The sequence below is a fragment of the Manis pentadactyla genome, chromosome 10 (assembly GCF_030020395.1).
Source record: "Manis pentadactyla isolate mManPen7 chromosome 10, mManPen7.hap1, whole genome shotgun sequence".
In the NCBI taxonomy this organism is placed as follows: Eukaryota; Metazoa; Chordata; class Mammalia; order Pholidota; family Manidae; genus Manis; species Manis pentadactyla.
The window spans coordinates 75,554,496-75,581,593 of NC_080028.1; the positions used below are offsets into that span (position 1 = coordinate 75,554,496).

Genomic DNA, 27,098 nt, shown 5'->3' on the forward strand with positions numbered 1-27,098 from the left:
AGCCTCAGTCAGACAACTTCTGTGCACCCCTTGTCTGGGTGCATCTTGCACCAGGGTGATCCTAATGTTCTTGGATACATCAGAGTCACACAACAGGGAGGGTTACCACACAAGCCAACCCTGTCTTGTCCTTAACCAAAGAAACAGCAACCTGTTCCATTGCTGGAGAAGAACTTAGCTGAGTTTTTAGAGGGATGGAATGGAATTTGGTCTCCCACATGGCTTCTTCCTGAGGACTTTGTGGAAAAAAACTGCTAGAGTTTTTTTCTCTTGCAGAGACTTTAGAATCTTATCTTTGGGTGGGATGAAACTCTATTGCAATCATTTGAAAAGCGTAGGAATTGGGATTATCAGGACTAATATGACCTAGAATTATATTGAGTTAATACTGAGGAAATTGCCTGAAGTTTGGGGCTTATATCACACTGAGGCCTTTTCTACTGCCCTTATTTTTTGAAAATTCCCTTAAAAAGGGTAGACATGTCTTCCAGTTTAGGAATAAAAATGCAGTAAAAATCCAGCTGGAGGAACCAAGTGTTTCAGATGGACTTTCTGCATTTTTTGGGTTATCAAAAATATCATGCACTTCCAAAATCATTTTGGGAGATTTCTTCTAGAACAATGATAATTTGAAATACTGGTAATCTGGGAGAGAAATTTAAAATATGGCTAAATATTGAGGAACCCCAAAGTGGATTTCCCTTTCAAAACTTACCACTGGGTAATAGGAGCTTAATATAATCAAGTATGTTTGTGCGTGGACACACATGAGCCGTAATTCCCAGGGAAGCCCCTATCATTTATATCCTAGAATTGTTCTTGCCTTGGAAAATAAATAATTTAATCATTTTGCAAAGATTCCAAGCTAAGTAGCTTCACCAAAAACTGGCGCTGCCCTTTGGAGCCATGTGCATGAAAGGGCAGACATGCAAACAACACGGGTACCATTCCACGTAGATTGCATCTGCATCTGTGGTTGAATGACAATGCCAGCTGGATTGTGGGCAGAGCTGAGAATGCTTCCCTTCACACCTGGAGAGCTACCGTTCCTGACCCTTGAAAATTAAATCCAGCTTGGAAGTCACTTCAAAATAAAACAATTTCGTGAGGGCTTCAGCAAGGAAGGAGGCAGGGCTGGCAACTCTACACACGAAAGGCTTCTCCAGGAAGCCTGAGTGGCACAGAAACAAGAAGCTATTTCAAGAAAAGGGAGTGTACACAGCTGACACAGGGATGGATTGAAACAACGGCAAGAGTGGACTTATTTTTTTGTTTTTCTGGGCTCAAGAAATCCTCCTTTCCTGCCATGTACCAGGCAGGGCCTGTTTTGGAGGAGATAGATAAAATCTATACATAATGGCAAGTAGAAAGACTGGATCTTAGACTCCAGGTCTGAAGGTCATAGTTATGTTGGTTTGGAGCCTTTCTGAAGAAGCTCTGGCCAGAGTATGGATGGGACTCAACATTCCCCTGTCCTACAGTGTCATTCTGTAGATAGGGCTACCAGGGTCACTTCAAGACCATAACCCTCTGTAGACAAAGGGCACCTTGGAAAAATCCCGAATTGGGCAGCAATGTTAGCTGCTGGCAACAGCACAGAGAGGTGATGGATGACCTCAGCTCCAAAGAAGAGCATGGCCAGCTATGTGATATTGTGGCTTTAGTGTGTCACATAAATGAGTGGTCCCCAGTAACTGCGGATGGTGCCAGGGCTAAGTCACAGACTATTTACTCTGTGCCCTTACCACAAGATGATGGCACAATCTCCAATGGCATCTTCAAACTGGCAGGAACTTTTGCTGTCAACATGACTTTGTGAACAGAAATGCATAAATGAAAAGAAGATTGATGTTTTTCTTTCTTCTCTTCCATCTTTTCTCATCTACCAGTCTGAGAGTTACTCAGTCCTTGGAGACAGGAAATCAGGTTGGCACTCTTAAGGAGAGCTGTTCAGCCATAGGATGGGCCACCTCCTGTCTGGAAATGGATTAGACAGAGGCACTAGGTGCCAAGCCTATGGGGTCATGGGGATACTTTTATAGGTTTTCCATTTTTGTCATACTGGTATACCAGCATCTTGATACAGTGTGAGTTGGCCGGCGAGATCCAGGGGCTACTTGTTATGGAAAAGTTATGGTTGGTATAGAACTGAACAGGTTGCTTCTGGCACTTGAAGAAGGCCTTGAGCGTGGCAGCCGCCATGGTGCGGAATCGCTTGCTGATGAAGCAGTAGAGGAAGAAGTTGATGGCTGTGTTCAGAAGGGCCAGCATGTTGGCAACATCGGACATGATGTGCACCAGCCAGCGGTTCTGGATGGGCGCCCCATAGAGGTGGTAGAGAATCACGATGATGCGGGGGGCCCACAGTGTGGCAAAGATGGAGGTAATGGTGAACAAGATGGCAGTGGTTTTCCCTGTGGAGTAGCCACGGAGACGGAAATTGCTCTTCCTCCTGAGCTTGTACACGATGATTGAGTTCAGGATGAAGAAGATGGAGCAGGGCACCAAGTACACAGTGAAGCAATGAATCCAGATAAGGACGTGATGCATGGAGGTGCTGATGTAGTCTTCAGTCCAGATATTGGGCCACCAGTAGTAGGGGATGCTGGTCAGGAAGCAGGTGATGTACACACTGACAATGACTTTCCGGGTGCGGGCTGGGTAGGAGACTGTGTGGTACTTGAGCGGGTGGCAGACGGCGATATACCGGTCGATGGTTAACGGAACAGTAATCCAAATGGAGGTGTGGATGGAAGAGAATTCCAGCACTTCTATAATCTTGTTGGGTACCTGAGGCATCTGCATATTCAAGATGAAATCTTCCAACAGGAAGTCCACGAACACAATGAAAAAGAGAACCAAGATGTCAGCAGCAGCAAGTGCCAAGAGATAGTTGTAGGAGGACTTCTGCCTTCTAGCCACCAGCTGGGAGAGGATGATCACTGTCAGGATATTGGCTGGGGAGAGAAGAGATTGCGTTTATCTCTGAAGCATGATGACTATCATCTGGCTACAAAGGGGCCCGGGTGGGTGTTTATCGGGCCCTCCCATGGAGTCAGATCGACTGAGCCAATACTTTGGAGGGACAATCTCTGCACTACAAATCACGCCTCCTACAAACACTTGGATAGCATTTTGACAAACTTTTATGCTCATTGTAGTTTACTTGTTCCTCACACAACCATTAGAGGTGGTGCCGCCAACTGCACTCATTTCCGAAATGAAACTGGGACTGTGAGAGCTTAAGGAAGGGTCTTAGAGTCACAGTTAGCAGGTCATGGCGATAGGAACCAAAGCTGCGCTCCTTAACCCCAAATCCCATGCTCTTTCTTTTGTTGGAGTACATGGAGAATGTGGGACAGGGATGGCTTTTCCTGCCTCACATGTTCAGGGAGGACACTGGGCTACATGACCGCTTGAGAACCTTCTTAGAACTCGAATTTTAGGAACTTTCCTCTTCAAGTGGGTTTAGAATTGAAGAAGCGGAGAAGATCATGACCTTCAGATTAATTAAAAAATAAATTACACTATTGTTAGAGTAGGTGATCTACACACATGGTATATAATCAAAAATAATAGCAGAGAAAAGTAAATTTCCCTCTGCTCTTGTTTTCTATCCACCCAAGAACCTCTCCTTCAGGACAATCATAGTTAGTAAATATCCATACTTACATATGTCTATATAATAGGCATGTATATAGTTTTTGCAAAAATAGTAGCAGCATATTATTTTCCTTGGGGTCAGATTTGTTTTGAAAATACATCCACATAATTTCTGAGCAGTTTAAAAAACAAATGTCTCTCTGAATAAGACACATCTGGAGAGTCATTAGGACTCAATTCTGAAATGATATCCCAATGGATAATATCTAGAACTCATTCTACACATTTAACGTCCTTAATTCCCACAAGAAACCTAATGAATCTCATTTTGCAAACGAGGGTTTCAGAGAAGTTGTGTCTAAGAAGTCCAGTGGCAGAGCTGGGATCTGGATCTTGTCTTTTACAGTAGTGTATAATAGTTCACATGTAAACACATCCTGGTGCACTCATCAGTCAGATTAAACAAATTTTAACATTTTGCCATATTGGCTTCATTTCTTTTTTATAAAACTATAGGTACAGTTGGAGTCTTCTTTGAAATTGCCTCAAGGCCCATTTGTTTCCCTCTCTCCTTCCTTCTCTCCCTGGAGTCTTCAGTCTTCAGGGCCACGTTTATGGACTCTTTCCTTTGTACTGAAACTGCTGTTGTATATGCTGAGTTTTTCACTCAATATTATGCATGTAGTTCTAGTTCACTCATTTTAACAACTATATAATATTCCACCATCTAAACTCACTGTAATTTGTTGATTCATGTCTGTGCATATATAGACATATTTGTACACACAGGTATGTCTATATGTGTACACACCTTTTATATAAACATATACATATATACACACATATATTCTATATGTGTATATATACACATATATATAACAATGTACATTTAAATTGGTTCCTGGATTTTGCTGTTACAAAGTACCATTGTTAATCTATTATTAACTACTCATGAGAAGTAGTTATTTGTGAATTTCTCTTGGGTAGTAAATATGTAGAAGCGTATTTATTATGTTTCAGAGTATGTGTGTCTTTGTCTTTACTGGATACTGCTACATTGCTCTGTAAAGTAGCTTTGCTAATTTACACTCCCAACAGCAGAGCATGAGAGTCCATGCTCCATTTCCTCTTGGTACTTGGTATTGTCAGTTTTCTTTTTTAAGTTTGTGCTGTCCTTGTTCTTATTCAGAAAATTAAAAAATAACAGTTTGAAGTGGTGGTGAATGTAAGGTACTGATTATATTAATTAGTCAGGATTCAAACCCAGGACAGACACCCAGGCTCTAAACCACTCTGCAGTGTTGGTAATTCCAAGTGGGGGTGTGGACACCACACAGGCATGTTACACTATATGCAATAGAGAAAAATAACGAGTAAATTCTACTTCAAGTCACTACTTAAAAGGCCCAATAAAGCAAAGTTCTCTGTGTTTATAAACCTGAAATTTCTGAAGTTTATTCATGAATTCAGCAGGGTTTTCATGCACCTACTATGAGCTGTGCCCTGGGAGGAGATGTTGAATAAAATAGACATGGACCATCTTGCCTTCGTGGAGCTTAGAAGCTCCTAGGCAAGAAAAGCACCAGCTGAAGAACCACAGAAGAAAATGTGTAACTGGAAGCTAGAGTAAGTGGTATTTGTGATCAGGAAATGGTTTGCGGAGGAAGTAATGTTCAAGCTGAAATTTGGAAAATGAGTAGGAAATAAATAGGCAAAAAGGCTAGGAGTAGAAAGTGTTTCAAACAAAGGAAACAGCATGTGCAAAGACTCTATCATGGGGAAAGCACGAAGAGTTAGGTTTATTAAGGCAAGGAACACATTGATTTCTATTTGTTTTGTAAACATTTTTGCATTTGTAGTTTTACTAAATAGCTTTGCTGTGTTCCATTGAAAAGGGTTCCAAAGTGTTTTATTCATTTATAAATCTTTTCAAAAAGTATTTTAGTATCTACCTTCTGTGTGCATGGGCTCATGGTGGGTACAAATTGGTATTGCAGACATTCCAAGTAGTCACTCAGAGAGTGGTTAGAAAAACGCTCAAGTGGCTAAGTATTAAAGAGAGAAATGAGAACACACCCAGTGGTACAAGAGCTCTGGGGGAACAGATTTGGAATGAAGGGCAAAGGCTTTGGAGGAGGGTGTGGGTCAAAAGTCTACCTTGATCTAATAATATATGGCCAGAGCTTCATGGGACTCAAGCTGTGAAGTTAGGTCTGGTGCTCTCCTCTCAAGCCAAGAGCATCAGAGCTCAGAGATTAAGAGTGTAGAGTCTGGGCTCGGGCTGCTGAGGATTTAGCCCTGCCTCTACCGCTTACTGGCTCTTTGGCTTTGGGCAAATTTATTCAATTTCTCTATATTTCAGTTTCCTTCTTTATAAAAGGGGGTTAATAAGAATATCTGCCTCATAGAGTTGTTCTGAGGATTAAGATAATTTTAATAAAGTGATTAGAACAGTGCCTGGCATGTACTAAGTTGTCAGTGAATGTTAGTTATTGATTGAGAGTCTGTTCATTCAATAAATGTTAATTGAGCATTTACTGTGTTTCCGGCACTGTAATGAGGTGCTGGAGATGCAGGGTTTAACACACAAAATGGACATGTTCCTCTTATCATGGGACTTACAGTTTAAGTGGAGAAGAGAGACAATAAATAAATATAAAAATGTACAAGAAAACCTCAGATAGTGATACTAGGCAGAATAAAACCAAGGGATGAGACAAACGGATGTTTTTATAATATTGGGAAGTTATATTTGAATTCTGTTAAGAATGAGGGGAAGGGATCTACTGTGAAAAATATCTGTGGGAAAAGAATTCTAGGCAGTGGAAATGGCAAGTACAAAGGCTCTGTGGTGGGAATAAGGTTGGTATTCATAGAACAGAAAGAAGGTGTCTTATCAGTCGTATTATCATCCCCATTTTACAGATGAGGAAACTGAGGCTTGGATTATTGGGTAAAAAAAATAAGTAGAGGAGCCACTAGTTCTGTCTGATTCTAAGACATATCATGTTCTATTTTGTTTATTTTCAGGCATAGGAAAGGGTTCTCAGCTGTAGGAAAGTGATTCCTGTTCCCTAGGTTGCCCCTAACGTAGAAAAGTACTGTCATTTCTCTGTCATGTTCCTGTTCCACCCCTTAACCTATAAGCAGGAATGGATAAATGATGGGGTCTCCACAGAAGAAAATGTACATATTCTGCAGAGTGACTCCACCACTGTCTCTACTTCCCAGTTGAATGCTGTTTGAAGTTGGTGCTAAGAATTTTCCATACCCAAACTCATTAAAAATATTTCAGCCCCTTCTAATTAGTGCTTTAAGTCAGGCAAGTCATCAACACCAAATGAAATTGCTAGGTATTCATATTTGACATTTCCTTAAGTTTCTAGTAATTGCCTCTCTTGAGAAACTAACCCGCAGACATTGAGTTTCCCATTTCTTTTGTACAGGTAGATTCTCCCCCAGGGCAACATCAAGAACACTTAGGAGATCCTTGGGATGAGAGAGATGTGTGAGATGTTCCAGAGGAGAATGGAACGATGCCTGTGCATTGATTTTCTGAAAAAGAAACAAGAAGGTAGAGTTTTCAACTCTTAAGGTTTGACATTTGCTATAATTCCCTACATCAAAAAATCCTTTCGTTTCCATGGTGGCACATTTTTTTCCCCCAGTGAAAAAGAGTGGTGTTGACAGGGTCTGTGTGTTTATAATGGGTGAAGAAACAAAGAAACCCAAATCATTGCTGCCTGAGATTCTGTTTCTCAGCTTTCCTCTCAAACTGGCCCAAGACTCTGTTGTCAAACTCAACCAACCCCATTCAAGCGAGCCCCAGTGAACTTCATGATCAAAATGTCAATGCTTCTAAAAAGCAGATCCTTTCTGTCAGTGGTGCCATTGGACAGGTTTAAGGTCCTGGGTAATATAAAGCCCGTGTTTTGTGATTGCAAAGCTTCTTGGTTCTTTTCTTAGGGGAATTCATTTCCTGTACTTTGCAGTTTACTGTGCTCAAACTTGAGAGGATTTGGGGAGTGGTTGAAAGAGCAACACAGGTTGGGCTGTCAAGATCTTCCACAGGTATTTTCTGCATCTGTGAGGACTGCCAGTTCCTTGCAGGTTCCTTGGGAGAGGCATCTGGAACACTGCATGGATTGGAAATTCTGAGTTTATATCTTAGTTTTGCTACATTTCCTTTTTCCCCCATTTTTTTTGAAAAAAAAAATCATTTTTTCAATTACAAAAGTAAAACATTATATCAGTATATAATATTGTAAAATATTAAACATTATATCAGGGTATAATAATGTTATTATTAGCTCACTTTTATTGAGCATTTACTTCTAAGCATCTTAAACACAATACCTCACTTAAATGTCACAACCACCCTGTGAGGTTGAAACTGTTATTTGAGAGCATGAGAGCTCAGAGAGGTTAAATAACTTGTTTGAGGTAACACAGCAAGAAGTAGTGAGCCAGCACATTCAACCAGGCTTTCTGTCTCCTGAGGTTATATAGTTAGCTTCTACATTAGACACTGGAAAGTGGAAATCAGCCCACATCCCATTTTCCAGAGAAACTACACTATCTCATTTCATAGGTAGCCCCATGAACCACACCTCCTTGTATTCATTGCCTTTGGGTAGTCTCCCATGAATGAGAGCTGTCCTGTGATTTGGCCAGTAGATGATGGCAGATACGACACTGTATAGCTAGGTCATAAGTGGGTCTTTTGAATACTTGCTATTGGGATGCTCCGTCTTGGAACCCAGCTGTGAGAAGTCCAAGCCATATGGAGAGGCCATGTGCGGGGACTCTGGTTGGGAGCCTCACGTGAGCTTGGAGCAGACATCCAACATCAGTGGCCAGCCACGTGAGTGAGTAGGTGACGTCCAGCTTAATGGAACCCCCAAGCGACTGCAGTCCCAGATGTCCGCTGGCTGAAACTGCATGGCAGTCCCCAAGCAAGGACCACCCACCTGAGCCCCGTCAGTGCAGGAGCCATGATAAATAATCATAAATTGTTGTTCTATGCCTCTAGGTTTAGGGTGGTTTGCTAGGCTGCACCAATCAGAATAGGGGCTTGTTCGTGGATTGGTGTTTATATTTCCAGGATATTTATATGCTCGTAATTGTAAATATAATTAGTAATAATGACCATCACCACAAAATGAGATCACACAGTAATACTGTTGTGCAAGTTGATTTTTTTTCAATTAAAAATGGATCATGGATTTTTTTCCCCCCGTGTCAATAATATTCATGAAATATTCACCTATGGCTGGACTTATTTTATCTTTTGGCCACTACAGAGTTTCATTACACATCTTTGTACATATCTGCAGAATAAATCCCCCAAAGTGCAGATGTTGGTTAAGAGAGTAACACACTTTCCCCCCGACCTTTCTTTCCTAAAGGCAGCTAAGAGAATTGCCAAGAAGGAAAAGAGCTCAGGTTGGAGCTACAAAAGGATTTGTGTTAGACACCAAGAACTTTTTTATTGCAATGGCAGTTAGGTGACAAGAGCATGCCACTGACGCTACAGTTCTGTCCGTGCAGGTCTTCAGAAAAGGACACAGAGCTGCTTATCTGGGCCGATTAATTCCTGGGTTTACCTTCTACAAATCCTCTTATTCTCTGCATCCTCAACTGTGTTTTCATGAATTTCCAAGGAGAGAGACACTCACCCTTTCCAGCCACCATCTCCTGTGACTTAAATCCTTCCCTCCTCCTTTAAGTCTCCTATCTTTTGCACTAGAAGAGTCAGCCCTCCTGTCCTAGAGCTGCAAAAGGACTCCTGACATTGTGAGCAGTGCCAGTGGTGGTATTTTCACTGTTCCTGGAAGATGCCCCAAGGACAGATTTGTAGGAGAAGTAATCGCTGAGCCTGCCAGCCTTGTCCTCGTGCACATTGGCGGGGGAGCAGGGCCTAAGCTGTGGGGTGGGGCAGTGCCCCTTGCAGTTTGTCCTCCTCCTCGCTGTTACCTGTTCCACTCTGCACCTTGGAGGGAAGGAAGGGGAAATAAATAGTTGATGCTGACAACACTTGATATTCAGTCTTTCTGATCTCTGGGGAAGGGGATAGGAGGGCTCTAGGAGGTCGGCCCTGAGGGCTCCCAGGAGAGGAGCAGGAAAGGATTTCCTGAGGGCAGCTGGCCCACCATGCAGTTCCAATCTCAGGCACTGCCCACTGGTCCCAGACATCCTTGTTTCCTGTTGTTCCACTTGCCAAATGTGGACTGTCTCTCCTGTGGTTGGTTATTAGGGGCACAGAACTGACTGTGGGTCAGTGAGGTGGAGGTCAGGCAGTGGGTCCCCAGCTCACGGGAAAGGCAGTCCCTGAGGGATGGTTTCTAGGTTCCCAGAGGGCTCTCAAGGGCCATTTAGTCATTTTGCTCTTTGCAGGCTGACCTACCGCCAGAAAATCCAAGTACATGAGAACATGTCCTAGCTGGAAGAGGTTGTGATGTGTGGTGCTTAATTTCTCTAAGTCTCAGTTCCTGCATCTGTGAAATGGACATCATAGTAAATAGTACCCTTAGAAGTTGTCATAAGGGTACATGAAATAACATGTGTCAACTGCTTAGCATCCTTCTTGGCATATAGTGTCCATTCAGTAAAAGTTAGCCATTGTTACTTTTTACACCTGGCCAGTTTAGTTCAGCAGATAACTACAGAACAGACCATGTATTAGAAGCAGAGATGAGTAGGAAAGAGTCTGAACTCTCAAGGGATTCCAGAGAAGATTCTAGTTTCCCTCTATGGATCATTCCAGGCACTAACTAGCAACCCCTATCACCCTATCAGGAAATTCTTCATTGTCTCTAACCTAATCCCTCTAGCTGCAGCTATATTCTACCCCTTACCCCACTTTGTTTCTCTGCTTGGTGGAGAAAAATGTTGGCCATTATCTGTGGCCTTTAAGAGCCATGAGTATACAACTCGGTTGCCTCTTGCATTCTCTGAAATAGCCTCTGTTCCTTTAAATTTTAGTTATTTCAATAGCTCTTCAGTGTTCTTTGTATCTTTACTATTAGGTTCTTCACTATTACCTTTCTTGTGAAGACCCCTGTTTCTCACTACATTTAGCAATTAAGTAGTTTCTTTTTAAAGCTAGGGGTAATATTTCCTCCTTTTTCTGAATCTCTCTTTCTAGGGTCTCATGCAAAGGGTGAGAGTACAGCCTGAGGCAGGGATAGCAGAAACCGTTCATTTTCAGTTGACTGGGTGTCAGGCACCATGTTGAAAGGATTCTAAAGCCAGGCACGGGCTTACTCAGCACTGCGTGTGCTGTGATGGATTGGTGATGTCTGCCACAGCAGAAGAAATAGTGTGGATTTGCTGTGAGGGTCTTGGGCCCTGGAGCTACAGGCACCCTTCCTGGCTTTTCCCAGAACTTAAAGCAGTGGTTTCCATTGCAGGCCAGAACTAGTTGAGACCTAGCAAGGCTGCCCCCTGCAGATGAGTAGTCCGCAAGAGCTCTGATGGCTGCCATCCAGGCCTTCTGGGCAGTGGGGAAAAGTGAGTCAGCATCCGGGCTGGTCATCACATTCATCCAGGCCAATCAGTTGGCCTTCCCTTGACTGCCAAATTGGTTCTGGATTTTTGACCAGGGGCAGTTTCTTTGGGTAACCATGACAACTCCTAGGTCTCAACCAGGAAACCACATGCAGATTGGCCAACAGACACAAAAACTTCCAAACAAAAGCACACTTCTTAGTGCCAAAGTTCATTTTCTTATGACTGCCATATACTGAGCATCCACGATATGCTGGTGGCTTTGTATAGATAAATAACATCATTTTTATGCGATTTGCTGATGAACATTTGTACTTTAAAAGTTATATGTTTGGTTTAAATGGTATTAGAGGAATGTTATTTTTCCATTTAGGGTGGTGATAAAAGCTTGCCTATAAAATATGTTCAGGTTACTTAAAAAATGAGTTGCTTTAAAGAAAACTATAAGGGGATAACAGTGCCAAGAGAAGGCAGGCTCTGGGCTCCATTTTCAAGTGAGGAAACTGATACTCAGAGAGGATGTCACCTTCTGAGGATGGCACAGCTGTGAAGCTGAAGAAGCATTTTGAAAGCCCTGAGTGCTGCCATCCTGGGTGAAATTCTGTACCAAGTGATGGAGGCAGCTGTGTTTTCTCAGTTCTGGGGGTTTGTCACACAGATGGATGGGGGCAGGGCTTGAGTTGGCTTTCCCACAAACACAGAGTGGAGGAGTTACGAGAAAGGACTGATTCTTTAAAATAAGAAGCATGGATTTTGGAGTTGGGAGGAGCTGGGTGATCACCCCAGGTCTGCACATTTCTAGCTGGCACTCTTGGGCAAGTAAACACAAGGAGCTTCACATTCCTCATCAGTAAAGTGGGGTAACAGAAGGATTCTGGTTCAGAGGGATATTGTGAGGCTTAGGGGGAATCAGATACACAAAGCTCTTAGCACAGAGCCTGGCACAGGGGAGCATGTGTTATGATGTAAGTGTGATGACCAGTCCTGGGAAGGTGATAAACTGAACCAGGCAAAGGCCCACTGTGGAGGAAAAGGAATGGCAGATCTAGGCAGGGGCTGCTTCTCATTTCTTGAGAATGGGAGAATTGGCTTTAGAAAAGACCTCTGACTCATTTCTCATACTTGGTCAATTAACACCAACCTCACACTGTTGTACAATATAGAGGAAAGCTGTTAAGAGAGATCCTAAGAGTTCTCATCACCAGGAAAATGTTTTTTTTCTTTTTTTGTCTTTCTCTTTTTATTGTATCTGTATGAGCTGATAGATGCTAAGCAAACTCACAGGTGTAATCATTTCACAATATGTGTACATCAAACCATGATGCTGTACATTTAAAATTTATACTGTGATGTACATCAATTATATCTCAATAAAACTGGAAGAAGAGAGGAGGTGTCCTTAGGCTTCCCAGTTTTGTTAGGAGATGCCTTAGTGTAAGACTGGGTTCTGACAAAGACCCCTGTGTGCCTCTGGCCAAGCCATTTCCATTCTCAGGGCCTCAGTTTCCAGATCTGCAAAACTGGCCAGTTAATAATGAAACGATAATAAAGACAGTAGCATAGCTTACATCTAGAGAAGGTGAGTGGACTCTAAAAGGCGCATAAGACAAGGAAGGGCTCTCCAGGAGAGTGAATAATATATGCAAAGGCAAAGAAGCAGGGAAGAGGAAGAGGATGAGCCCACACTCATGTCTCTAGGCAGCTAACAGTTATCAAGCACTTACTGTGTGTCAGACCCTGGACACATTTCTCTGTATTTATGAGGCATATTTCATATCTATAATATTGAATATTGTCCAATGTGATAATATCTAACATTAAATATCCTGTGTTTAATACTTACTAATAAAGTGGGTACTGTTTTCATCGCCTTTTTCCAAATTAGGATGACTGCTGCTCTCAAGGGTTAAGAAGTTGGCTGAGGTTGGATATAAAGATATCAAATGCCTTGTCCAGTTCTCCCACTCACAGATGCCTGTTACATGAGAGCTGAGCACATTTAGTAATAATGGTTCACTTGTTAGAGGTTTTACTTGCATTAATTTAATCCTCACATGACATTAGCAGATAGATACAGTTAATAAATATTCCCATTATGGAGATGAGAACACTGAGGCTCAGTGGGCTGAGAGACTGGCCTGATCCGACATTGAGTGTGTGCTAGACTCAGGAGTCAAAAACAATTTTTTAGAATCTAGGGCCCGTTTGACACATCTGCTTGTCCAGATGCTTCCATAATTAGCTAGAGGGAACTGCCCATTATACAGAAATGGTCAGTTTGCTCTTCCCTCCCTCCCTCTCCCTTCCTCCCTCCTTCCTCCCCTCCCTCCCATCCTTTCGTCTTTTTCTCTTTTTTCGTTTTCTTTTAAATAGTGCGTATCAGCTGATATGTATGAAGCCTGTAGGGAGTTGAGGGAAGAATTCATTTCAGAGGAGTTGTAGGGCCTTTGAGAACACTCAGTCCTCCCAGCCCCAGGGAATAAGTGGGGGATAAAGAGACAGAGTTCATCTCTGTCTCTGAGGATCCAACTGCTTCCTTGAAGTCCCGGATACTCAACCAGGACCCTCTCCATTGCTCTTTCCAATATCAAATGATGTTCCCCACTGGCTAATTCTCCCTCGCATACTTCCTAGGAGTTCAGCTTCAGCCCACCCCGCCCATCCCCTGACTTCCAGCTGGCGGCTGCCTTGTGCCCAGGATGCGCATTTGTTTTTGCTGTCTTGTGGCCCGGGGTTATGGTCACTGGGTGCCAGGGGACCAACAGGATGTCGGAGGCTTCCGGGCTCTTCATTTGGAGTTCACTGGGGTGTCAGAGGCTAATTGTGACTCTGCTTGGGTTGTCGCTGTTTGATTAAACATCTTGCACTAAGCACCATCCATCTGCCTCCCAATGGCTGCCAGGGGTAGGTATTTTTAGCTGCAGGCAAATAGCTTATCAATTGTGCATACAAAATACAGCCAACACAAAGCCCTCATTTTCTGTTGCCTGTCTTCTTCCATGCAGGCAAGGACAAAGGAAGAATTAAACAACGCTGGCATTCATTCATTCAACATACGTCTACTGAGTTGCCCACCACGCACCATGCCAGACATGGGGATGCAGTGATATGCAAACACAGAAGGGGATGGAGTCTACATGGAGCTTATGATCTATTTTGATTGAGTAGGACTCTGTTCTGCTACCTACAGCTCTGTGGCCCTGGGTAAGTCACACGTTCCTCTGACCTTCCTTCATTCAAAAAGCATGTGCTGTGTGTGACTCACAGTGCTGAGGCTGCTGGTGAAGGGAGGCAGGTCTCTCCCTGCTAGCAGGGGAGGCAGAGAAGGAAAGACCAAGCAGCAGGTGTGATGGGGGGGCTTAGGCGTTTTCTCGGACCCATGGAGATAAAGTGGCATGAGGTCCAATATTAGGGCCAGGAGAGGCCGCACAGGGGCATCAAGGGGGAGACAGGCACTCCAGGGTTCCAGGAAGAGCATGAGCAGAGGGGGCAGGACCGAGGGCAGCTCAGTCAGGAGCTAGCAACATATAGATAAATGAATAATTCTTCAGCCAGTGTCCCAAGCTGTCTTTCTGGCCTTAAGGCTTCTCTTCCCAGGGCCCATTCCTGGGAGCAGCTAGTGGTCCTGCAGCTAAGGCCACGTGTGAACTGCAGCAGTCAGCTGTCAACTTCACAGCTTCCAGCTGCTTTCTACTATTAGGTCTGCATCAAGTGTCTCCAACTTAAAAGAAGGAAAAGCAGTAATGTGATATCAGGAAAAAACAAACATTCACTAGTATATGCAAAGGTTCTAGAGCATGTTCTTATGATTAATCCCAGAAAGACAAGTGGCAAAGAGAACAGCTTCTGGAGCCAGGCTGCTAGGGTTCAAACCCATGCGCCACTTTCTAGATTATGGGAAATTTACTTAACTTCTGTGGGCCTCAGTTTCCTCATCTATGAAAAGGATGATGATATGGTACCAGTCACAGGCTTTCGTGAGCATTAAATGAATTAATATAGGGGAAATACCTAGAACAGTACTTGGTACCTTGCATGCTTTACACGTTTTACCATCATTACTTTTAGATGGGTTAGAAATCCAGAAGGGCAGGAAGTGTCTCTGCTTTGCTTATGATAATAATAATAATTATTATTACTATATTGCCAAGATTTTAGGCATATATAGTAGGTGCTCAATAAATATCTGTTGAATGAATGAATGAATTACTATGAATGTAGATCAACACAGAATCATAGACATGCAGAAGGACCAGAAGATTACTAAGCGTTTACAGTAGAAAATGAGTCAAGTGATGTGATCAAGGGACCATTGATTTAGTGTTGGAAATTAATTTAGTGTTCAGTGTGTGAGAGAGATCTTTCTGAGACTATCAGCTTCCCCAGAAGAGGTTTTGTGCCAGAACCTTCCACATGAATCCAATTCAGTTCAACATAAATTTAATGATGCCCAACCACATGCCAAACCTATATCAGGCTCTCGGGAGTAGTGTAAGACCCATTCCTGGGGTTCTTGGTGCTCAGAACATGCCAGCACATCATGAGGAGTCATTTCAGACTTGCTGTTCCCTTCTCTGGTTCTATGCCAGGGTTTGTAAACTCAAATGGCACCAGGAGCTAGGCAGGTACCATCAGTGTGTTAGATGGGCATGTGGGGGCCTTTGGTGAAGTAGACAGCTCATGCCCCCTTTTAAGAGGGCAGCCACTACTTAGTAGAACCTGGTGGTTTCCCATGAGGGAATGACAGCCAGCTATGCCTAGTTTTTCCAGTGTTTCAAGAAAGGCTGGCAAGCAACACACACACATGCATGCTCACACACATATGCATGTGTGCATACACACACACACACACACACACACGCACACATGGTGTGGTCTGTGGGTTGCTGGTTTTGAGACCTCTGTTCTGTAGCCAAACCCGTGTCTTTGCATGGCCAACCAGATACCTCCCACACTATCAGCTTCCTCCTGCAACCCCTGCAAATGCATCCTGCTCTTCATGTTACAAGCTGTTGCCTGAATGCACAGCGCTCTCTTACATTCTAGCACTGCATGTGCTATTTCTTCTGCCTGGGATGCCTTCTCTACCTACAGCCATTTGCCAGGCACACTTTTTATTTTTAAAGCCTTCCTGATCTTGATTTCTGAGTTAAGCACCTCATTGGCTTAGAGTATTTAACACATTTTTGTAATGAGTTCCTTCAAAAATCTTTATCATCCATTTACTTCTAGCCCCAGAAACTATTCTTTTCTCTGAACGTTGAGGGCCTATCACAGGGCAGTCAAAGAGTATGCACTTCATCAATGTTTGTGGAATAAAAAATTGACAGATGGATGGATGGATGGACAGATGAATGGACTCCCCACTACACTCTCTCTGGATCATCCATTTGCTGTCACATTCATGGTTTTCTATTATAGGCATGTGACTTGATCTTACCCCTTCTCTCTTCATTCTTCTCTCTGAACCTCATTCTCTAGGTAGCATCTTGGGACCTTTTTCCTGTTACCTCTGATAATGGCTGATGGATCTGAGTTCAAATTCCCCATTTACTTGCCTGGGCATGCATAATACTTAGTTTCCTCATCTGTGCAATGGGGACAATAACATTTCCCCATCAGGCTTAAGAAGGCTGAGTAACTGAGCATATATAAAAGCATTAGTACCATGCCTTGCATGTAGAAGGTACTCACAAATGTTATTCATTTCTTTGCTGAATGTAATAGTTTCTTTCTTAGAGCCCTGCCCCTTTCCCTTGTTGAAAAGTGGAGAGGTTAAGAGCATTGGTCCTGAAAGCAGACTTTGTGGGGTTGACTCCCAAGTTTGCAATTCCTTGTTTTGTGATCCTGGCTAAGTTTCTTAAATACTCTGTGCCTTAATGTTCCTCATCTGTAAAATGGGGACAATAATACCTGTCTCAGAGTTCTTGTGGGAATTAAATCAGGTGCTTAGAAGAGAACCTGGCACATAGTGAGAGCTCAATAAATGTTATTTTTGTTGCTCGCCAGCCCAAACCCAGAGACTCTGGGATGAGGAAGAGTTTACAATTCACCAGGACTATTCAGGCCAGCCTCCCCGACCTTCTATCACAGATACTGACTCCCTGCAGTGTTCAGGCACCTTGGTACAGCTTTGGATATCATAGTATACCAGAAGAAATAGTTTCTTCCTTCCTGGAGCTTTTAGCCTGGCAGAAACCAGAGATACACCCAGAGAGAAGCTCCATGAGAGCAAAAGACACTATCCTATGGGAGCACTTAAGAAGGGGTAACAACCTAACCTAGAGGGTCACAGAAAGTGTTTTGGAAGAAGTAGCATGTGTGCAGTGATATGGAGCAGGAGGAGCCAGTTGAGTGATTGGCAGTAAAGTGTGCAGACAAGAGGAAGCAGGATGTGCAAAGCCAAGAGGAGAGAGAGGATGGCTGTTGGAGCAGCTGCAAGTTCAGCATGGAATGGGGGTCACAGACTGGAGTCTTGTGGGGTGAATTCTGGGTTGTAGATGCGTCTTTAAGATGTCTCCAAATTGGAGTATTTCATATCTGGTTGAGGATTTGTGCTCCTTTTGAGTCAGAAGGAGGCCCAGGCTGGGCCTGCATTCCCTTTCTGCAGAGCCCTCCAGTTCAGCGAGGCCTTCTCCACCAGCCTCACTCATTTATGTCTGTTGCCTGCCCCTTCCAAGAGAGAGAGCTGGGAGGGAGGCCTGGCTGGAGAAGCAGAGAAGTGACAGCACCCACTCTAATGATTCAAGCTGCTTTGCAGCTGGGTTTGAGTTGAATTTGTCCTCCTGAGGAAATGGAGAGTCGTCAAAGGGCTTTAAGCATTAAAGGATTTTACTAAGATATTTATTATTTCTGTACCAAACCACAGACATCCCTGGGGGGAGATGAGGCGGGTTGGGGAGCAGGGGCTGGTGAAGAACAGGATCCTTTACATACCTCCCTGAAACTTTCAAACATGGGTTAGTGATGTGGCTTCCTCATACATGAAGTTTGACAGGAGCCAGCAGAAATGCTGAGTGGCAACATCTTCCTGCACAGTGTACCCACCTTCCCCCTCTGTGCTAGCAGGGGAAGGTTCCATGGGATCTGGATGTTCAAGAACATTGGAGAATTCCCTGAGCCCACTGCCCGGCTGCATGCTCTCCAAGGCTGCTGTCCTGGCGGATGTCCTATCCACCCCGGGAATGCCTCTCCCGGCAGATGCAAGGTTGAGGTGGCAGCACCTGTGCCAGGAGACGTGAACGGACAGGGAACAGGCCATGTCCAGAAGACAGCATCCAATTACCCGGGAGCCTTGGGAAGCAATTTTCTCTGGTTGGAGAAATTGGTTTTTGTGCCTCCAGCCCATGCACATAGCCGAATGACATGTAGGTCAAGGAGGCATAATTATATGGAAATGGTTTAACATTTGGGAACCTCTAAAACCCATCTCTGCTCACTGGGAGGCAGCAGAGAGAAGGTAGCTTCCGCTTTGCACAAGCTGGGTTCAGCAGGTGAAGGGCAGCTTGCTTCTTTGTGACTTTGGAGGGGTTTGTTTCTTTTCTGGCTTCAGGACACAGGCCAGAATGTCACAGAGGAACAGAAGTGGCGATGGGTACTGGATCAAGAGCTGACGTGTACTTGCTGTGTGACCTTGGGCAACTTACCGGACTTCTCTGTGCCTCAGTTTGCTCATCTGCAAAATGGAGCTATTTGTGAGAGCTAAATAAGTTAATGCATAGAACACTGCTTAGAAGAGTGTGGGCTGCAAACTAGACACGCTGGAATTGTGGCCTCTGCTCCCCTTTCCATCCAATTTCATTCACCACTCCTGCCTATCCTGCATCCCAGCTGAGAGGAACCTGAAGCTCCCAAACAAGCCACACTCTCTCCAGCCTCTGGGCCTTTGCCAGTGTAGTTCCCTCTTCCTAGAACATTCCCCCATCCACTCTATCTGGTTGACCCTTGTCCTTAACCCTTCATGAACCAGACTTGTCCAGCCATCTAGATCAGTGCCCCTCGGGTTTGCTGTACCCCTGCCTATGACAAAACAAACTGTCTCCTTTGCTCTTCTTAATAATAAAAATAGTAGCTTCCACTTAGCAATCCCTTATTACATGCTAGAAACCGATGTGTTTTAAATGTATTAGTCACTGCTGCTCCCCTCACTTTAAAGGTTCTCCTTTCTAAAGTGGAGAGAGTTTAGGATTAGGTTTGCAAACCTGCCCAAGATTACAAAGCTATGAGTTACAAAGGGATTTGAACTCAGGTCTGTCCACCTGCAAAGTGTTAACTGCTGCATTCTTTAAGAAGGCACAAGGCCTTGCAACCATTGCTGGCAATGACACCTAAGCCAGCTGCAGGACAGAACTTGTACCCACGGCCTCCTGCTCACCTCTGACATGGGCATCACGGATGGGGGCTCCCTACTCCAGGGTGCGGGCCCTTCCTCCTTGCCCCAGGGAAAAAGACATTTCCCTGCCTGCCCAGGGTTTCCCAGAATGAATAGGGCACTTCTTGGTTGAAACAAGGAAGGGATGGGCTTCTTTCTTGGCAGAGGGATCCACAAGTGCAGAGTCAAGGAAGTGTAAAAGCCTGCTGTGTTTGCAGAACTGTAAGATGACAGGCTTGGCTGGCGGGTGGACCTGAGGGAAATGAGCCATGAGAATTCAAGAGTCCAGTGCGATAATCTCAGTGAAATTGTTTTGCAAACTCCCAAGGTTGTTGTGGGGACAGAAGAAAACAAAGCTTGGGAAGTGGCTTTGCAAACTGGAGGAGCATTGGGCAAATGTTAATTATCATGAGATAGTTCACAGATAGCCTGATTGGTATGGGAGTGGGACAGCCAAAAATTAAAGTATCTGTTAATTTCTCTTGCATCCACATTCTCAAAATCATTCATAAGCAAAAAATTCTCATTTCATTGTTCTCATCTTCTTTTTTCAGATGACTAGATTGTAAAACAGTTCAGAAGCTAATAAAAATTCAGTCAATTTCCTGGTCATTATCAATTACATTACCAGATTTTGAGACTTGCAGTAATTTTTTGTTGTCTGCCTGTAACCACATCCAGCCAATTCTTTGTCCAAGTACCTCTTCGATGCATGCTGTCTTTTCTCTTTCCTCGGTCATCCTGACATTGGTTTCTCTGGGAGGGGTCTCATTTGGGGCCATTTTCTTCATTGCTGGCCCAGAACCCGACATGTAGTAGGTACTTGATAAATAGTTGTTCTATGCAGCATCCGAGTCTAGATGTCATCACATTACACCTGAGTTACTTCAGGGATGTCATCGCTCTGCCTTGGACCCTGCTCCCCTGTTCCCAAAGCTACCTGTCTGCATTTGTTCAAAAACTTCATCCATTTTCCTCTTTCTCATAAAATACTGTCGGTAACACTAACTTAACTTATTTAATATTCAATATTAATGCTACTAATAAGAATCCAAATCAGTAGATTAGCCAAAATGATAAGGTAAGAAACTAAAAGAAGTATAACTATTCAAGAAGGCATAACTATTGCTATTATTATTTGTAAATAAAATAACAGTATGCATAGAGAACTCAAGAGAGTGAGCTGAAATGTTACTCGCGCCAGCATGGGAGTCCTCAAGCGGACCAAAGCCCAGGTGTGACAGTGACGGTTGATTAGAGGATGGCATGGGAAGAAGGTTCCATCCATAGCACCCTAAATGCCAGCACCGTCGGAGGGCTACACTCCCAGAAGATGTGAAAAGAGTGGCCTCCTTTCCAGCGCCGGGCTGCTCTTTGTTCCCCGGGTCCCCAGCCAGTCCTGCTTGTGCCCAAAGTCTCCCACAGAACTGTTCCGTTAGTGCTGGCTCTTAACAGTGTAAAAAAATAAGGCTCAAGCCCAGCCTGCCTGCTGGGGAAATTAGGTGCCACCCCATTACCATGCCCACACCTGTCTCAGAGGACACTTTCTACCTGATTCATGGAGATACACCTCTACCTCTCATGTGGACAACTTTGACAATTCTATCCCCTGAAAGTGGGTGACTCAACCCCATCTCCATTTCAGAAGAAGAGACCATGGCTTTCGTGGAAGCACCCTCTTGGGTGATCTTGGAACCATGCAGCTGTCCTGACCGAAGCACTGTTGAATTACGCACCCCATGCTCCAGGTGAGCAGATGGGTGCATTGTCTCTAGCTTCCAATGTCTGTATCAGAAGCCTGGCTTTGCCATAGCACTAACTGCATGACTTTGAGTCACTTAACAATTTACCACGTGCCTCAGTTTCCCCTCTATAGAATGGGGTAACTATAGCACCTACTGCATGGGGTCAGAAGGATTAAATTAGTTAATTCATGGGAAGTGCTTGAAACAGTGCCCAACAGATATACACTCAATGACTGTTAATTATAATCATGGTCAAGTGGCTATTCATTTAGTTTCTACCAACAAGGCTTTGGCAATCATGATGTCCAAGCTCTGGGATCCTGCTACATGGGGGCGTGGTAGTGGAAGAGGCTTGACTGCAGTATTTGGCTTCTGGTTTGCGGCTCCCACATCACCCTGAGCTTTCCTTCAGAACAGCAGATTATTATACAATAGGATACTACATTGGACCACATAAAATGGACATTTTAAAAGGTAAAAGTGACCAAATATTGACACTTTTCCATGATACAACCTAATAATGTTCAATTTACTTGTTTTGCCCACTGGACAGTACATATCTCAGAAGCATGGGCAAAGTTCATTCATCTCTCTCATTTCTAGCCCGGAACAGACAGACCCATAGCATATCGGGTCCCAGAAAGGGGGCAGGTGAGAAATAGACAGAAGGGGCAAAATGTCTGCCCTGAAAGCCCCCACTGCATTCCCAGCACTGTCTGCCAGCCCAAGACTGGGGTTGATGCCTTCCTATTTGTCCCACAGTACATCGGCTTCCTTCTAGCTTGTCACACTGATCTTCACATTGATGCAGTTTACTTCATCTCTCCGGCTAGACTGTGCCTTCCTGGAGGGCAGCAGCCTAGATCTGTTTGTCTTTGTGGCATCAGAAGCTAGCGCACACTTTGCAAATGAACGGAGAATGGAAAGTCCTAGCAGGATTCTGAGGAGTGGCTCCCTTTTGGGCATCATTCCTACCTTGCACAACTTTGTATAGTTAGTGGAACCATGAACCCTAGGTTGGAGGTCCCAGGATGCAGCTTCTGTTTTCAGTGCTGCCCACCAGTAGTAACTTGGGAGAGCTGTTTAACTCCTTTGAGTTTCAGTTTCATAATGGATGAGAAAGCCCTTTGCAAATTTTTATTCACTTTGCATATTGGCCAGCACTATATTAACATTAATGGCTATTATTGATGACTCTTTTTAAGCATTAGGAATAGAGCCTGGACATAATAGGTGGTCAATAAACATTCACATCATGAACTGGATTTGGAATTCTGAGCACTTGACTGAAATTGAGCCCACTTATGGCTAATGAAGGAAACCTTGGAAAGATTTGGAAGAGGACAGATTTTTCAGGGGAATTGTTTCATCACAATATGCTGCTTTAAAAAAATGAGGCAACTCAATTTCCATTTTGTTGGTTAGGTGTGGGGTGGAAAGGGAATTCACCTCCCTGTTCTTGCTTCAAAATAATTTCAAATAATTAAACCATCTGCTTTGAGGAGAGGGCAGTGGGGACACCAGGAGAGTCCTCAATCAGGAAGGAAGACATAGTCCCTCAAAATGTCTGCAAAGACCAGGCTGTGGGGGTGAACCAAGGCAGAGGTCAGCAGACACGCCATTTGTCGTTTCTGATGCCTTGAATACCAATGTCACAGCTGGCCCAGCAGCAAGCCCAGAACACAGGCAGTGACACAGGCTATGACGTCTCAGCTCTGCTGCTCAGTAGCTCAACTGCCTTGTGTAGGTCATTTTACTGCTCAGACCCTCAGTCTCCCCATCTGCCAAATGGGGATGATAGAAGTACCACCTCACGGGCACTGCTGTGCAGACCACGTGAGGCAGTGTAAAACAGTGTGTTTGAGCAGGTGCTCAGCTCACAGTAAGCACTCAGTAAATGGTGGGGCTGATGAAGATAGTTACGATCAAGATGTGTCCCTTCAGTCTCTTCAAGATTGGCACGGAAATTACATGTATGGGATGAAGAAAGCATTCCTCTGTTCATCTGATGGTGCCTCTATCCATCCACCCAGGACTTGCCAAGTCCCTTACTGTGTGCCAAGGCCCCCCAGAGGGTATCAGAGTCAAAGAGATGATTCAGACTCATGCTTACTGGCAAGGGCTTGTAGCCTAACCCAGCATTTTTTTAATGTTCCCAGCCAAAGAGAAGTTTAAAACCCTGCAGGAATTTAAATGCTGCAGCCTTCCCCCTCTTACAGAATTTGTCATGTTGTCTTATGATTATGGACTTGCCTTTCTACCTAACTTGAGTGCTCATTCTTTAAAGGCAGGAACCATTTCACGTTCATTTTTGTCTACCTCCATTGTTGTGCGCCAGAACCTCTGGCACAAAGTAGGGCCTCTGAAATGGACCTGATGCTTATTGTAGCCTAAGGAGTCCCAGTGGGTGGGGGTCTGACCAAAAATCCTCATCAGTCTTAAGAAAAAAACTTATTTGTTAGGCACCTACTGTGCGCCAGGCACTTTATGTGTATTGTCTCATGTATTCCCTCAACCAGGGGCACTGTTACTCTCATTTTATAGATATGGAAATAGACTTTCAGAGAAGTTAACTACACAAAGCTAGGAAGTCTAGCGAATCTCAGACACAGGTCTTATCAACTTCCCTTCCTGGAGGAAAACATTTAGTGTGGTTAGAAAGAGATGAGGTCAAAAGTATGGTGGTGTGAACCGATACTGCATCCGTGTGTGTGTGTGTGTGTGTGTGTGTGTGTGTGTGTGTGTGTGTGTGTGGTATACATAGTCAGATTTCAGGCATTAACACAGTAAATTCGAAAACCTACAAGGGGCAAGGCAGGGAACATACTGAGAGAAGCAGGCCAAGTCTAAGAAAATCTTTGCATTGGGGATGTAATAGGGAGAGATGTGGACTGTGATGGGCTGGATGGCACAGCTCCCCCTAATGGAGGCCATGGTTACTTAGTTCTAGGCCCTTGACAGTCAGGGAGTGCTCAGTTTTGACAGACTTTAAAATTTCCCAAGAGTTATGAGAAATCTGAATTTTTATGAGACAGCCTCTGAATGTTGATAGGGAAGTGCTGCTTTTTTAAGAAAACCTTCAACAGGCTTCTCTCACATCTTGAGGGGTCTGAGTTTCCTGTGGGCTGTGGGCTGTTGGCTGGCGAGGACCCCATGTCCAGGCCTCTTCAGGAAGTGAAATGAGGGCGGCTGAGAAGGATGATAGGCAGCTCGCATCTGACCAGCTGTGCGAAGGAAGCCTTTGGTGCTGACAGTGAGTAAGAAAAAAAAAAGTCCTCTCCTTTCCCAGAGCCTTCCACTTCTGGCCCAGAAGATGTGTTTTGAGAAGATCCAAGAGGCAACCACCTCCCTCCCTCTTCCATGAGCTCTCTGCCCATGTCCACGGTGTCCTTGCAGTCTCTACTTCAACCCTGGGGGCTCTGCTCCCTTCCTCCTGCTGAGCCCTGGGTCCTCAGAACTGAGTGCCGCCGTGGTGACAGTGTCCCTCCACTGCGCTGGCCAGAACTCAACCGTGTTCACGTGTTAAATGACAGTGCTGAAGGTGGCCGCTTTCTCCTTGCCAGGCACTTGCTTTCAATTCAGGATTCCTACAATTGATACACGACCGACAGCAGGGCTTGCCCACTGCCACAGCTGAGACAATAGCTCTCGGTTGGCCACAGGTGCTTTCCCGCATACCCCAGAGGGCCAGGCCCAGACGTCCCTGATGTCTGAGGGCGTCACTGGCTTACTCCCTTCTTCTGGCTGCTTTACCTGGACATGGAAGTGATGATGTATGGGGCAGAGCATAGTGGAGAGGCTGAGAATGGGACCCTTAATCCACACTCCTTCTGTGTGCCAGGCACTGAATCCATTGCTCTGCAGGCCACTCACTCCGTCCCTGCAGCCCAGAGATCCCTCACAGGCAGTGACCTCCTCTTTTTCCTTTGACCACCTTCCAACAGTTCTTTTCACAGAAGCAGAGGGACCTTTGACTCAAATTAGGTCATGTCACCTGCTTAAAAGGCTCCTGTGTCTTGCAGCACTCAGTGAAATCCAGATTCCTCACTGAGGACCAAAAGGCCCACCCAGTGCACTTCTGTCTCCTGCCACTCGCACCCCACCCTTGCTCATATTCCAGCCACTGCTCTGCCTTAGTACCAGCTCTGAGCTTTTGCCCTCCTGGCCCCTCCACCTGCCATGCCCTTCCCCTGAGCTTCCCGGGACCGGCTTCTGCTCATCATTCCGGTATCAGCCCAGGCATCAGCTCTTGGAGGGCCCTTTTCTGGCCACTCCATTTAATGTAGCTCCCTATCACCTTATACCATCTGTTGTTAGCCTGGTGGCGTTTATGCATTGTTGACTTGTTTACTGCTCATCCCCTTTGTATGCCTGTGCAGGGACCCCCTTGCATGCTGCTTTGTCTTTCCCCCAGTGCCTGCAAGGGTGCCTGGCATATGAAAGGGGTGGCTCCATATATATGTACTAAGTTAATAAAGTTGTCATTATCACCACATTCCCAGATGAGGAAGCGGGCTCAAAGAAAGGGTAATCACCTGCTCAAGGCCTTACAGCTGGCCAAGCTGCAGTGCCGGGACTCAAACCCAGGTATGCCTATTTCCCTGAGGCCATCTGGCCCAGAGAAGTGGTGCTCTGGAAGGTCCTGGACATGATGAGGGAACCGTGCTCTGTGAGGGTCAAGAATGTGAGCCCTGGGATTCCTTCAAGGCATGCCCATGGCACCGTCTCTTGAGTTCTCTCTCCAGGGAGTGCTCCACTCTACCACCTGCCAGGGAAGCTGCCTCTCCTTCAAGAGGCAGATGATGGTTCTTGTCAGCAGCTCTGGAGCAGAACCGTGGTGAGGCCAGGAATGCTAAAAGCAAAGGGCTGCAGCCACAGCAGAATCGCCAGGCTATTCTATATCCTTGACTGTGGGCCGGATGCTTGTGTGTGCGCATACATGTCTGTGTAGAGGCCCTCAGTTAAAGCGACATGGCTGATGGTTTTCTTGGCACTTAGCTGACAATGATAAGAAATGTCTGTGGCAGAAAAGCATCAGCTGCAGCTCTGCCTACAGCTGAACATTCTGGCAAATGAGGTGGGTGGAAAAGAAGTCGTCGGTGGATACATCAGTCCTCACACTGTGGAATGTCTTGTGTCCCTCTACTTGCATCTCACTCCACGTTTTCCCTGACCCGCACCCTGCCTTCTGGCATCCAGACTCTGACCCTCTTTCTGTCCTGCTGTGCAGGCCCCAGGACCCCTCCTGCCTCAGGGTCCGGGTGCAGCTCGCTCCCCTCACCCTCTTCCTTCCAGCTGCCCTTCCTCAGTCTTCAGGTTTCAGTTGTTCCTCCTGAGGGCGCTATCCTTGGCCTTCACGTCTGGGTGAGACCCCCTTGAGAAGCCCTCGTATTGCCATGTGCCTCTCCCTCCTGATTGCGTCCCAGGTGACTGTTGGCATTTATTCGGGATTCTGATCATGCTGGTCTTGCCAGTGTGTGCATGTATGAGCACAAAGGTGGGGCATGGCTGGCTCTTAGCATGGTGTCTGCTGCTTTGCAAATCTTGGCACATGGATGGATGGATGGATACACATATCACTGAGTGCAGAAGCAATGGTCTAATTGTGCTCTCTGGTTTCTCATCTCATCCTTCTCCACTGGGAGCAAAACAAAACATATGCTGGGTTTAAAGCCCTACCATCCTCTTAGTTCAGCTGGTCATGACTTTAACTTGAGAGATGCCCAAGTCATCCTGCTTCCACTTCATAGAAAGCCAAGATCCTGCAATGTCCATACAGAGAAGTTCCCTCCCTTTGAATCCTACTGGGATCCTCCCCATGCCCAGACCCTACCTCCTTTACAATTCCCCTGGTCAGGGTGGAGACAGCA

The 27,098-nt window shown here is 45.0% G+C and overlaps 1 protein-coding gene across 1 annotated transcript in view; it reads right to left on the minus strand.

Moving 5' to 3' along the window:
• Positions 1-1,935: 1,935 nt before the first annotated feature.
• GPR139 (G protein-coupled receptor 139) overlaps positions 1,936-27,098 on the minus strand; it is a 35,578-nt gene continuing 10,415 nt past the window's right edge. The window contains exon 2 of the mRNA XM_036916855.2: positions 1,936-2,957. Within this exon, the coding sequence (XP_036772750.1) occupies positions 2,023-2,957 (935 nt within the window). The 3' untranslated portion in view covers positions 1,936-2,022. The remainder of the gene's footprint in view (positions 2,958-27,098) is intronic.